The sequence below is a fragment of the Callospermophilus lateralis genome, chromosome 7, assembly GCF_048772815.1.
Source record: "Callospermophilus lateralis isolate mCalLat2 chromosome 7, mCalLat2.hap1, whole genome shotgun sequence".
Classification (NCBI taxonomy): Eukaryota; Metazoa; Chordata; class Mammalia; order Rodentia; family Sciuridae; genus Callospermophilus; species Callospermophilus lateralis.
In genome coordinates this window covers 135702625-135717436 of record NC_135311.1, presented here as the reverse complement: position 1 = coordinate 135717436, position 14812 = coordinate 135702625, and the positions used below count along the sequence as shown (strand labels likewise).

Here is a 14812-nt window from a genome sequence, read left to right as displayed (position 1 = left end):
ATTTTCCCTCAAAACATAAAATGCACTGCCCCATGAGTGTACTTCAGCCTCCTGTGGTGACCTGTATAGTTTGGGAGCCACAAAAAACAGTAATGTTTAATTTTTGCAATGTTGGGGAATAAATCCAGGGATATTCTCCCACTGAGCTATATCCCCAGCCCTTTTAATTTTTTGAGACAGTCTTGCCAAGATGACCAGGCTGGTCTTGAACTTGAGATCCCTGTGCCTCAGCCTCCCTAGTCACTGGATTACGGGTGTATGCCACCTCACCAGGTGCCATGGCTATATTTTAATCAATTTTTCTTTTTTTCCTATGCTTAAAAATTGTGAAATATGGGGCTGGGGTTGTGGCTCAGCAGTAGAGTCCTCACCTAGCACGGGTGAGACTCTGGGTTTGATCTTCAGCACCACATAAAAATAAATAAATAAAATCAAGGTATTGTGTCCAAATCCAACTAAAAATTAAATATTTTTAAAAATCATGAAATATATTATCTTTTTCCCCCTTTCAAAACTTTTAAAAAATTTAGTTATTTGACACATATAACAGTGTGGATATGAGTTACAGAGTATGATGATAAAATAAATTTCTATGAACCGACAATGAAACTATAAATTCAAACTCTGGTAAGACTGCTACACACACATGTTGGTTCCTTCTCCATCTCAACACCCGTAATCACTCTGAGTCTATTGAAAAAGCTCCTAAACAATATCTTTTGTTTTGCGTGCTATAAAAATGGTATTAAACATTACTTTAAGTTCCGTGACTCTATTTTTTCATTTGGTATATGAATGAGATTCGTTCATGACAGATGATTGCATTTCATTCTGCTGCCTTTCACAGTGTGTAAAACAAAGGAACCATTGGTTTTCCTTTTGAACGTTTGGGTTGTACACAGCGTGTACCGCTGTGAGCTGGGTCTCCTGACCCACAGAGGGATCTCAGAGTTTCTCCCAGATAGCTGGGAGTGAATTACGGGCAACAGGGGTGGTATGTGTTTTTTTTTTTTTTTTTTAAACAAGATAATGCCAGATTCTTTTCTTTTTAATATATTTTTTTAGTTGTTAATAGACCTTTATTTTATTCATTTATTTATATGAGATGCTGAGAATCCAACCCAGTGACTCATACATGTGAGGCAATAAGCGCTCCACCGCTGAGCTACAACCCCAGCGCCAGATTGTTTTCTTAATTGGCTGTTTCAGTTATTTTCTTTTCCATCAGCAATGTATGAGAATTCTTTTTAATTTATATTCTGACTGATACTTGAATCATCAGACTTTTTATTTTGACCCTTACAATAGCATACAGCAAAGTGCATAAAGTGTTGATTTTGTGCATACTCTTTTGGAGTCCAGTTAGCCTTTTTTAATAATCTTTTTTGTCTTGTCTTCATGTTCATTGTCATCTGTGTAATAAGTGTGTAATAGGGGCTGGGGATGTGGCTCAAATGGTAGCGCACTCGCCTGGCATGCGTGCAGCCTGGGTTCGATCCTCAGCACCACATACAAACAAGGATGTTGTGTCCGCCGAAAACTAAAAAATAAATATTAAAATTCTTTCTCTCTCTCTCCATCTCTCACTCTCTCTCTAAAAAAAAAAAAAAAAAGTGTGTAATACATCAAGGGAGTTCATTTAACCATTTCCCTAATTTTAATACTTAAATTGTTTCCACTTTCTCATTCTTATGAATAATGATTCATGATTATCTTTGCAAAAATTTTTTTTTTCTTTTGGATTACTTTCATAGGATTAATTCGTACAAATGGTATTATTTGATCAAAGCGATGGATATTTTTGCAACTTTCAGTACAGGTCTGTTAGATTTTATGGTAGAATTATGTACATTTAAAACAATTGTTTTTGTATGTGTGGTTTAAACAGTAGTAAATCTTATTGTGATAAATCCTTTGAGTGAGGAAGTGAGTCACTTGTGCGTCACTGAGTAATTGGGCTTAACTTCCTGGGGTAGGCAGAATTTGAAGATAAGTCTTTTACATTTATCTTTCAAATTATGTAAGACAAGTAGAAGGCCAAGAAATGTCTTCTATTTAGAAAATTGTTAAGTATGTGGGCTTTCAGGAAAAGCTGATCTTCTCAAGAATCTTTAATCCTAGGTGTTTGAATTACTGAGTTTCACAGAAAGAGCTAAAGAACTACTTTCATTTGCTGATAAGATTAAGAGGCTATTTTGTTTGAACTTTAAATTCCTTTCTCCTAATATTGAATTGGTGGCAGGTGTATTTGGTTTATAGAAACTTCTTTTCTTTTTGGTGCTGGGATTGAACTTAGGCCTCGGGCTTGCTCTTCACTGAGTTACACCCTGCCCCTAATAGTTGGATTTTTATTCCTGCATTTTCTAATGTCTATAAATAATGGCTCAATGGGGCTTTATATTTCTTTTTAATTTTGATATTTGAAATGATAAGAATATCTATTGTACTTGATTTGACCAAATAGAAGCTATTTCCTTTATAGTTCATCCCAGAAGTATGATACAGATTTCTTTTGTCTTCTGTTTTCTCTCTCTTGTATTTATTAAACTTCTTTATTCACTGAGAACAAGGAGTACAGATTTTTGATGGAGCTAAGAAGTGATGTTGCAGTTTAGAGAACTTGGGACAAAAAGTCTGAGTTTTGCATCCCTACAAGCTGAGTGATGAGACTGGGAGGTGATTTTCTTCTTGCTCCTCTGTTTACTCAGTTGGAGGAGGAGGATGGAGATATCGAAAATAAGTGTGCTGTGCTCTCGGTGATAATTATTTATATGAATAAAACTTTGGAGTTTAAAGTGCTTTTGTGGATTATCTTGTTTGATCCTTACAATAATCTTGTTTGTTTATTCAGTTATTCAGGAATGATGTGTCATGCAGTCTGGGAGTGCCAGGAATGTAGTAGAAATAAGGAAGACAAGGTCATTGCCCTCACAGTATATTTGAGAGGGAAGAGATTAAGAACAAAAAATAATGTCACCTGACGAGATAGTATGGGCAGTTACTGCCACTTTTAAAGTGAGGAAGCATTATAACTCTGATTGTGTGAGTTTATAGTTCAGTGTGGTTTGGGGGGTATCAATTGTTTGGGGGTAATTTACCACTTTTTATTTTTTAAATAAAAATACCCCAGTCCTTTTTATTTTTTAAATAGTGAGACAGGGTCTTACTAAGTAGCTGAGGGTTTCACTAAATTGCTGAGACTGACCTTGAACTTGCAATCCTCCTGCCTCAACCTCTCGAGCTGCTTGAGTGTGCTTGGCATGGTTGTATTTTTGCATTAACATGTAACTATGAAGACATGTTCAGAAATTAAGAGCCATCCAGAATGTAAAGGAATATCCAGTTTATTGTTTTTAAATCTATAAGTTAATATATTGAACTTAAAAAATATTGTTGTATGCTAGGAAAAATTGACTGAAAGGATATGGTATATAATAATAGCTACTATGTATCTACTGCTGAGTTAGGGTGTTGTCTCATTTAATTCTCATTTAATCAGCAGCTCTTTCAGGTAGGCTTATTATTACCATTTTGCAGACAAGGAACCTGAGGCAAAGAGATCTTAACAACTTAACTAAGATCAATAACCAATTAATAAATGGCCAGAGTGGGCTGGGATTGTGGCTTAGTGGTAGAGTACATGCTTCCCATGAGTGGGGCATTGAGTTCAATCCTCAGCACCACATAAATGAATAAAATAAAGGGATTGTGTCCATCTACAACTAAAATTATAAAAAATAGCCACAGTGGGGATTCAGTGTCAGGTAGTCAGTGTATGAGTTCACACCTCTGATTCCTATGTGAACCTGCCAAAATGGCAGCAGCATTTATCTCTGGAGAAGGGAAATTATGGTAATTTCAGTTTTGGTATCTGTCTTATTATTATTATTTGTTTTTGGTACTGGGGATTGAACCCAGGGATGTTTAACTGCTGAGTCACATCCCCAGCCCTTTTTATTTCTTATTTTAAAACAGGTTCTCACTAAGTTGCTGAGGCTGGCTTTGAACCTGTGATCTTCCTGCCTCAGCCTCCCAAGCCAATGGGATTACAGGTGTGTGACACCACACCCAGCTTTACTTTTTTTTCTTTTTTAAATTATTTTTTTAGTTGTAGTTGGACACAATCCCTTTATTTTATTTATTTGTTTTTATGTTGTGCTGAGGATCGAACCTAGTGCCTTGCATATACTAGGCAAGCGCTCAACTGCTGAGCTGCACACAACCCCTGCCCTCTACTTTTTTTTAATATACATTTTAGATACTTTTTAATATACGTTTTTCCACTGGTCAATATAACACATGAAGAACTATTTCCAAGTCATTAAATAGCAAACACTTTGAATGCTTTTGAGCTTATACTTTTGTCAATTTTATTGTGGTATAATTTACATACAATAAACTTAACCAATCTAAAGTGTACAGTTCAATTAGTTTTAAGTTGTTTGCTGGGGCTGGGGATGTGGCTCAAGCGGTAGCGCGCTCGCCTCGCATGCGTGCGGCCCGGGTTCGATCCTGAGCACCACATACAGACAAAGATGTTGTGTCCGCCGAAAACTAAAAAATAAATATTAAAATTCTCTCTCTCTCTCTCTCTCTCTCTCTCTTTAAAAAAAAAAAAAGTTAAATAGCAAATGTTTAAAAAAAAAAAATAAGTTGTTTGCAGTCTTGTAGCTACAAGCACAGCCAAGATTTATAACATTTCTATTCCCTTAAGAAGTTTCCTCATGCCCCTGTGCCCTAACCCCTGCACCCTGGCAGCCCAGATCTTTCACAATAATTTTGCCTTTTTTAAAGAATTCTGTATAAATGAAATCATGCAGGACATAGTCTTTTGTGTGTGGCTTTCTTCACTTGGCAGAATGCTTTCGAGACCCATCCGTGTGGATGCAGGCACCAGCCGTCCACTCTTCTCATTGCTGAGCAGTATTCCATTGTTGGAATACAATGCAATCTGTCTATCCATTTGCCCACCTGATGATCATTTGCGTAGTTTTCAATTTGGAGTTATTAAAAATAATACTGCTAGGAGCATTCATATCCAAGTCTGTATGGATGCACGATTTCATTTCTCTTGAATGAAAAACTGGGAAAGGAATTGCTGAGTCATGTGGCGACTGTGAATTGCATGTTATGGGAAAGTGGCTTCAAATTCTTCTAGCTATTCCAGGTCCTTTGCATTGCTATATGAATTTTAGAGTCACCCCATCCGCTCAAGTCTGCTACAATTTTGGCTGAGATCACATTGAATCTACAGATCATTTTGCAGAGAATCGACGTCTTAATACTGAGTCTTTGGATCCTTGAGTGTGGTATTTCTCTTAGCAGTAGAGTTTTGTAGTTTGGGGTGCACCAGTCTTACACCTTTTCTGTTAAATTTATCCCTAGATATTCCCAATTTTTGATGTTATTATAAATGATGCTTGTTTATAATAATGAAAATTTCAATGATTAATTTGTTTGTTGAAAGTATAAGAACTATTACTGGCTTTGGTATATTGACCTATTGACCTTGCATTCTGCAATCATCCTGATAAACTCCCTTGTTACTTCTAGTTCCTTTAAATTCTATAGGATTTTCTATACGGATGGTTTGGTTATCCACAAAGGCAAGTTTTACTTTTCTTTTTAAGTGTGTGCTGTGAACTTTAATGTTATATCTTCTTTGTATTTTGGTGAAAATATTTTTCGATTTCCCTTGTGGTTACTTGTTTGGTGTATATATTATTTAGAAGTGGTAGTTTAATTTCAAGATATTTGGGGATTTTCCATTATCATCTTGTTATAGACTTTTGTTTTTGGTGCCAGGGATTGAACTCAGGAGCACTTAATCACTCAGCCACATCCCTAGCCCTTTTCATTTTTTTCTTTTGAAACAGGGCCTTGCTACTAATTTGCTGAGGCTGATCTTGAACATATGATCCTCCTGCCTTGTCTTCCAAGCTGCTGAGATTATAGGCACACACCACTGTGCCTGGCTTGATACTGACTTTTAACTTAACTCTATGATGGCCACAAAACGTGCTCTGTGGGGTCTTTAATTGTTTTATAAATGCATGACACTTTGAAGAAACTGAGGTTATTTGATTATAAAATTAGGGAATTAATTGAGCCTTGAAGTAATTTTTCTTCCTTTTTCAGGTGAGAGATCAAGCCCAGCGCTGTTCTCGGATTCTTCTGGATATTGAGGCTGGTGCTCCTGTTCTTCTCATCCCAGAAAGTTCCAGATCAAATAAACTGATTGTAGCAAATTTGGGGAAGTTGAAAGTCAAGAACAAGTTTCTCTTTGCCGGTTTTCCTGGGACCTTTTCCTTACAAGATAAGGTCAGCAGTTAATATCCATTCCCTTTTCAGCTCAACAAGTTCCTGGTTTTGTAGGATATGTGTCTTATAGAACATTTCTTGACATTTTATTGACATTTCAGTAAACCTTTTAAATTAAAATAGTACAAGTTATAACCCTTACTAACTGCATGTAGTAACTTGTTTTAGCAAACACACCAAGGGAACCAAGCCTCCATCTTTGTGTAGTACTTTCTTTATAGGAAAACATTCCTTCTATGATAATGCTTTATACCGTGTGACTTTTTTCAGAGCATGTGATTTGGCCCATGAAACCTTTTAAAAATGTCTTAATGATAAAAATCTTATATAGTGTCTTGCATTGTTTAAATTACTTTGGCAGTTACTTTTTTTTTTTTTTTCTTTTGGTATTGGGGTTGAACCCAGGGCACTTTACCACTGAGCCACATCCTTAGCTCTTTTTATTTTATTTTGAGACAGGGTCTCATTTAATTGCAGAGGCTGCCCTCGAATTTGCAACCCTCCCATCTCAGCCTCCTGAGTCTGTGGGATTACAGGCTTCTGCCACTGCACCTGGCTGGCAGTTACTTTTTTCTTTATTTTTAAAATTTTTAAAATTTATTTTTTAGTTATAGGTGGACATAATATCTTTATTTTATTTTTATGTGGTGCTGAGGATCGAACCCAGTGTCTCACGCATGCTAGGCGAGCGCTCTACCTCTGAGCCACAATCCCAGCCCCAATTACTTATTTCTTAAAATATTCTTGGAGGTAATCAGGATGGGGATTGCTGTCATTTTCATTTTACAATTGGGGAAATGAAGACACAAAGAGGATAAACAATACCAGTGGAAACACTTAGTAAATCACAGTTGAGAAGACTTTGGAGACTTTCTAATTAGCGCCCTTTACCCATTTCTGCATTTGAGGAGACCAAGTGGTATTTTTGGAGATAGAGAGGTCATTCTTGGTGTGTTTTCATCATTTCTTGCAGGCTTCCAGAGAAGCTTTTCAGTCTCTGCCCATTCAGTACAAACTCATTTTATTGTGCCAGAAAAGTACTTAATGAAATTCCCAGATAGTTATGCCTGTTTTTGGTCTAATAGTTAATAAAATGGAGAGAGAGAGCCTTTGAGAAAATGTACCTAAGATTTGATGATAAGATTGTAAGACTGACAAAAACAGCAATAAACAGCTGTGTGTGTGTGTGTGTGTGTGTGTGTGTGTGTGTGTATTTTTACTGCAGATTGAACCCAGGGGCGCTTTACCTCTGAGTTATAGCCTCAGTACATTAAAAATTTTTTTGAGACAGAATTTTGCTAAATTGCTGAGCCTGACATCAAACTTATAATCGTCCTGCCTCAGTCTCATGAGTTGCTGAGATTACAGGTGTGTGCCACCATCCCTGTCATATATTTGTTGAATGCTTGTTATATATCAATCATTGCTAAGCTCTTTAGATATGAAAAGCAACCCCCTGTTTTCTCTGTTTACAACACTTCTGACACCAGTGGCATGGGGTTTTCCCTATACCAACCATTTTCTGGCGCTCCAAATACCCACCAGGTGTCCTCCAGTTCAGGTTTGGCACTGATTATCCTGAGTTAGCATAGGCCGGCAGGTTTGGGAGCTCACTCCTCCCACTTCAGACTCCAGGCACAAGTTCAGCTCTCCATTACTTCTCATCAACCAGCTACAAGTTAGGGGCTCCTGCCCTCCTTCCTCATGTTTAGTAGTTTGCTATAATGGCTTGTAGAGCTCAGGGGAAGTACATTCACTGGCTTATTATAAAAGAGAAAGGCTACAGATGAGCAGCCAGATGAGTAGGTGTAGAGACCAGGCCTGGGGGCCCTGAGCACAGGCACTTGTGTCCTTGTGTGTTGGAGTGTATATACTGCCCTGGACCCACGGTGTCAGGTTCACTAATCTGATAGCTGTCTGAACCCCATCATCTAGGGTTTTTCACGGAGGTCCCATTGTGTGGGTGTGATTGATTACATCATTGGCCATAGGTGATAACTTCATATACCTTTCCCCTCCCTAGATGTCTGGGGAATGTAATGGAGAGTTCAGGTTGCATAGTAAGAAGTTCTTTGGAGTATATTTGTTTGTGATACATTTTTATTCTGAAGCCAGACTTTTTTAGGAAGAGCTCAATTATAGTCAGAATGGATGAGCATGTTTGGTAATACTGTTCGTTTTGCTAACCTTCCTAAAAAGGCTAGGACTGGGGATGAAGCTCAGTGGTAGAGTGCTTGCTTAGCAAGTGTGAGGACCTGGATTCAATTCCATTATCTCCAAGAGAGGAAAAAAACGGGTAATGGAGTATTTTCCTATACCAGATACATCTGTGTGTGGGCTCACAAGGGTACTCTGAAGTTAGCCTTGGAAGAAGAATTGCCAAAATATTTCAAGACATACCGGTAGAAGGGTTTCTGCTTTGTTAAGCCAAATAATAGCACATAATTTGTAGCATTTTAATGAAAATATTTCCCTGTATTTGTTTTTGAGGATTTGATTTTAAGTGGCAGTGCGTACAAGGATCGCTTTTTCTTCAAGGTATAATGTGTGTTTGTCTCCTTGTTATTTTGAAAAACCTTATGGGGTTCAGCAGTCAATTCACATTCATATACTTAAAGCAAATGAAAAAACTAACCTTGTAAAATAAAATATTTTATTTCTTGGGAAAGCTTGCTTATTACCTTTTTTTTTTCTTTTTTGGGAGTAGTGGAGATTGAACCCAGGGGTACTCTACCCTTGATCTATATTCTTAGCCCCCCCCCCTTTTTTTAGTTATACACAGACAAAATATATCTTCATTTTGTTTATTTATTTTAGTGTGGTGCTGAGGATTGAACCCAGTGCCTCAAAAGTGCAAGGCAAGTGCTTTGCCACTAAGCCACAACCCCAGCCCCTCAGCCCTTTATTTATTTTTTGTTTTGAGACAGGGTCTTGCTAAGTTGCTGAGTTTGGCCTCAAATTTGCAATCCTCCTGTCTCAGCCTCCTGAGGTACAGGGATTGTAGTGTGTACCACCATGCCTGGATCTGCTTATAACTTTTTTTTTTTTTAATAAATTATTTACCTACTACCTGCTATATAGAGAAATCCTTCTTAAGGCCCATTAAAATGAATTCCTTTTCCTAAGCTGTGTGTAGTACTTCCTTATCCTTAAACCTAGAAAAGCTATTGTTACATACCAGTGGTTGTTCTGTAGAATTCCATAAGGGCTGCGTGGAGTGTCATTTGTTTAAGTATTTGTAGTCAGATAAACTTGTTTGAGAAGTTTACCTCTCCACATATACACTCTAATTTAATTGATCAGGGTCCATGTGAAGTGAATAGTTACCTTCTTCTCAAAGGTCACCGTGCATTTACACTGCCCTTTAATGTACTTGCATGTGAGCTTTGTCTAATATGCATTTCAGTGGTTAAAGAACAGGAAATACTCCTGACATCAAACCTTACAGAGAGGTTATTTGCCCTCAGTTTCATGACTCGTGTGTGTTTGGAATTGTTTTACATAAATCCATGTCTTAATGAGTATGGGTTTGAATTTTTTTACATATGCTTGCCTTTCATTTTTCTCAACCATGGCTTGTGTTTAAACCATAATATCTAAGTCAGAGTCTTTCAAAAGCTTTGGGTTAATCTCCTCAAGCCACTGATTTATTTAAACCAACTGTAGAGAAGATATAGAGAGCAATCAAATGAAAGAGCAACAAACGTGCTCCAGAGTTTAAATAAACTAAGTGAAAAGGAAGGTTTTAATGTTAAAGTACTTAAATAACAGCACTTACCTAGTAATCTGCTTTGTAAAAAAGAAAAAATGTAGGAAGTAAGAAATGGTTTCTTTTACTTGTAATTACTACTTAAGATAACTGTGAGAGAACACAGTATTTTCCTCTCCTTTTCCAAAGCTGAGAGGCTAAGATAAGTATACATCTTACGTAGTACTAGAAGAAAGACCATTCTTCCTGTCCTCCCAATCTGCATGTGACAGTGGCTAGCTGGGAACAGTCTGATGATGCAGGAGCCACATGGATACAGTTCTGAGGCTGGGATGAGGGAGCCCTGGAAGTTTAAAAACCATTTATCGACTAATTCTGGTGAGAGAGAATTTTCCCTATTAGCAGTTAACTAAAAGCACTAAGTCTGTAAGAGTATACTTTTTCAATACAACTACAGAATCTGTTTTGTTCTGTATTGGACCTCTTACTTTTTATGCCCTTGAGTGGAAACATAAGAGGGATGGCTAACCTTTCTTGTTTTCCATTTCCATAGTTACGTAGATGAGAAATGCAAACCCATGTGGGGAGAGTTCTAGAAAGTAGAGACACATTGCCATTGCCTAATTCCACTGGAGTCACATTGCCATTAGATACATTTTCTTATAGCAATAACTGCTCCCCCACCCAGCAACAATATATTGTTTTGCAAGAGATTTACTTTTGAATTTTTCTTTTTAATGAGTTTTCTCTTTTTTTAAAATATTTTTTTAGTTGTCGATAGACATAGACCTTTATTTTATTTATTTATATGCCATGCTGAGAATCGAACCCAGTGCTTCACACATGCCAGGCAAGTGCACTACCCCTGAGCCCTAGCCCCATCCCCACTTTTGTTGAATTTAACCTAGGTTAAACCTCCTGAAGCTTTTCACATCTTGACATTTGCTCTTGAGCTAAAAGATGGTATCTTCTTGCAATATTGGGGTAGTTTTCAGCAAGTATTGAATTATCTGCAACATCTCTGCAGATACTTATCTGTGGCAGGAAGTGTCATGACCCCGATGCTCTCCAGTTGACAGGATCTGTTAGGTTGAGGGAAGCACCAGCACCACAGAGCTTTGAAGATCAGAGAGCCTGAGTAGGGAAGGTCTCGGCCCCACCCCCGCCCCACCCCCACCCCAGCCACTTTTACCTTCCAGTTTTATTTTGTTCCTTCCAGGAGTCAGTGCCTGTAGCCTCCCCTGCCTCCCCAATGGGCACTCCCAGACACAGCACAAGGAAGACGACCAGCACTGAGGACCCCAGAGGGTCCCATTCCCAGGGACTGCTCACAATGCCTCCTGCTGAAATGGTCCTAGGCAGCCTGAAGAATGAGTTTGTGCCCAGTGTCCCCACCAAGCAGCGAGGGCAGCAAGCCACACCGTCTGTCCGCCACGGTTCCAGTAGTCCAGGTAAAAGAGGAGAAAACTGCTGCCTAGTGCTTTAGAAGTATAAGCATCTTAGGTATAGATTTATCATTGGGTGACTTCTACAGTAGGGCTGAATTAGCAAGATACAATGTAAATAAAGAGATTTGAGATTATCTATTAGGACATTTTCTTCCCTACCACACACACATTTTAATTTAATTTTCTTTTTTTTTTTCTTTTTTTTTTTTTGTGTGTGTATTATCTATTAAGGCATTTTCCTCCCCACCACACACATTTTTAACTAAAAAAAAATCTTTTTTTGTGGTACTGGTGATTGAAGCCAGGGGTGCTCTACCACTGATACATATTCCCAGCCCTTTTTATTTTTTATTTTGAGACAGGGTTGTGCTAAGTGGCCCAGGCTGCCCTTCAGCTTGCTATCCTCCTTCCTTAGCCTCCCAGAGTCACTGGGATTACAGGTGTGTGTCACCATGCCCAATTAGGCGTGTTTTCCCTAGTTCAATTTAATTGCTGCCGGGTGGTGATTGCATAAATAGACCAACTCCTGCGTCCTTGTAAGCCACCACCCAGGCACCATCCTTTCAAGTCACTATTTACTTCTAAAATATAAAAAAAAACACCCCTCTAAAGAATATTAGTGTGAATTTGATAACAGCAGAAACACTGTAGACAAAAATTTGAAAAGACATGAATCGTCCAGCTATTGGTACTTTTCTAGAATGTAAGAACCAACCATTGGAGTTAGGGCCTCATTTTGGCGTTTGAGTTGTCCAGCATGTTGTGGAAGGTATTTTGGGTAAGTGAGGGGCTGCTCTCAGGAGCTGTGGAGGGAGGCAGAGTATGATGAGCCTCAAGGATCAGGTCAGTGTCAGACTTGAAAGAGGAAGGGCCAGCTGAGGAGCTCTGCCTTTCATTCAGTAGACCAAAGACCTACAGTGCCTCGTATTCCTAGAGGTGACAGCGAAGTGGCTCTTAGCCATTTGACAGAGCGAGACGTCTTCATCACTATTTTCAATGTTATCCTAAAACAATTCCTGTTTGCCAGATGTGGTGGCACTTTATTTCAGCTTTCCATCTGCATGACATCCTTGTCAGGTCTTATTTTCTATTCCCCATTTTACGGATGAAGAGACAAAGGCTTAGAGAGATTAAGTGAGTCGATCTTTCTGCAGTCATGCTGATGGTGAATGGTAGGCATGGGCTGTGCGTTTTGGCAGTATGACTTCAGAACCTGATGATTTTGTTTGTTTGTTTGTTTGTTTTGGTGTTGGGGATTGAACCCTGTATGCTTAACCAAGTCACCACATCCCCAGCCCTATTTTATATTTTAGAGACATGGTGTCTCTGAGTTATAGCCTCACTCAGTAGCTGAGGCTGGCTTTGAACTTGCCATCTTCACAGGTGGCCTCACATATAGTGGATACTTGTAAGAGTGATTTGGAGTGTTTTATGGGAAGAAGATCTCATTACTAACATTATTTCTTCTGCTGATTTGTTGGTTTTCCCCTGAAATTCCCTTAGTAGTGACACAGTGCTATGGATGAAGGTGGTGGTTTTCACATATCCTATGCTCCTAGATTCTGGACAGTACCCTAGGGAGTCTCTGAAGCCTACTCATTCTCATTTCTTTCCCTCTTCTACCAGATCAGCTCCTCTTTGATCTGTCTCATGTATTTGTTAGTGTAATCAACCAATCAAGAATTGTATTAATCAAATTCCTGCTTAATACCGGGTGTTGTAGTATTTTGTTCTCCAGTATATGAACATGGTTAGACGTGGTTCCAGTACTTTTGAACTAATGAGAAAGACATTAAATAAAATGACAATGTTGATATCTGTAATAAATATTATGGAAAAGACAAGACAAATGCAGAGGAACAGTTTAGATTGAAGGGGGAAGGTCGTACCACTGGGACAGCTTGTCCAGGAAGCATGGCATTTGGGGGAGGCAAAGGCCTGTGAGCCCGGAGGCCTAGTGAACCATTGGACAGTGGCTAGAGATGAGGCTGGGAAAGTGGGCTGTGGGTTTAAGCAGGAGGTTGTAGGAATTTGAATGACTTTAAAGAGTGCATTTGGATTAAACAGAGCCATTAAAGAGGATAAAGGAAGGGAATGTGGTGGTCTATTTATTTTTAAGGATTACTCAGGTATTTTGTGGAGAGAGTGAGTTTGCGAGGACCGTGATGGAATTCTGTAGGTGTGTTGGAGGAGAACTTGTGGTGGTGTAGGCAAGAACAAGGGCAGCTTGGATTTGAACAGTGGTAGTAGAAATGGTTAAATACAGCGTTAAAAAGAATTCTGCTGCTGGGAAGTTGTAAACCTTTGGTTAGTGTTGTCTCTATGGGGGCATTGCACGTGAAGCCATTTTTCGTCACACACACTGTACCCTCAGTTGTCGTCTCAGGACAGGCAAGGAATACTGACGGCAGTTGTGGCATGGTGTGCCTGGCACAAGGATAGGCAGGTAAATGTGTGGGCACACGGAGCTTCACCTAGGGAGGTTGTGGGGCCCTGCTGGAGACTTCTGCAGAAGACAGACAGATTTCTGAGTAGTGGAGGGCGAGGGGAAGCTGGCAGTTCTAAATATTTTGTTTTTAATTTTGTTTTTGGATTCTTTCTATTCATTCTCTCTCTTTCCTGTTCCTGGTAGAAGACCATGTCTGCTTGCTGGATTGTGTCGTCGTGGATCTACAGGACATGGACCTCTTTGCTGCAGAACGACATCCGCGAGAGTACCCCGTGACCTCGGAGGACAGCAGTGGGGATCTGATCTTCCCCTCCTATTTTGTGCGACAGACGGGAGGGAGCCTCTTAACAGAGCCCTGTAGGCTGAAATTGCAGGTGGAAAGAAATCTGGACAAGTGAGTGTCTTCTCTGGATAGCTGTGTAAGTAGAACCTTAATAACTGGAAGTCAGTGCGATTATGGTAAATCAGGAAGAGCACAGGTACTCATTTTATTTGCCTATTTACCAAATGCTAATTGAATCCCTACTGTGTGTTGGACATGAAGGCTGCTGTGATGAAAGAGAAAATTTCTGCCCTCTAGGAGCTTATGTTGTGGAATAAGGAAGGCAAGTAGGTGATTCTAATTGAGTGTTTGATTCAGTGACATAAACTGTGTTCCAAGATTGTACAAGTGCCTTGGAAACCATGAGGAAGGGACCCAAATTTAGCTTGGATTTGGTGATGAGGGCAGGCGAAGTATTCTGGAAGAGGTGGACATTCCAAATGTGGTAGATTCTGGACCTGCCATTGCTGTTCACTCTGGAACTCCATGTAATTCCCTTAGCTGTTCAGATGCAGATTTGCCCTTGAAACTACTTCAGGAAGAGTAGGGAGCTGACCCAGATT

The 14812-nt window shown here is 39.2% G+C and overlaps 1 protein-coding gene across 7 annotated transcripts in view; it reads left to right on the top strand.

Moving 5' to 3' along the window:
• The window catches only part of Vps13d (vacuolar protein sorting 13 homolog D), a 245867-nt gene that overhangs the window by 59285 nt on the left and 171770 nt on the right, over positions 1-14812 (top strand). For 6 of the 7 annotated variants that reach the window (XM_076861268.2, XM_076861267.2, XM_076861269.2 and 3 more), the window contains exons 25-27: positions 6139-6321; positions 11250-11481; positions 14111-14321. In XM_076861268.2, the coding sequence (XP_076717383.2) occupies positions 6139-6321; positions 11250-11481; positions 14111-14321 (626 nt within the window). The remainder of the gene's footprint in view (positions 1-6138; positions 6322-11249; positions 11482-14110; positions 14322-14812) is intronic. The other variant, XM_076861265.2, reaches the window with a different exon arrangement.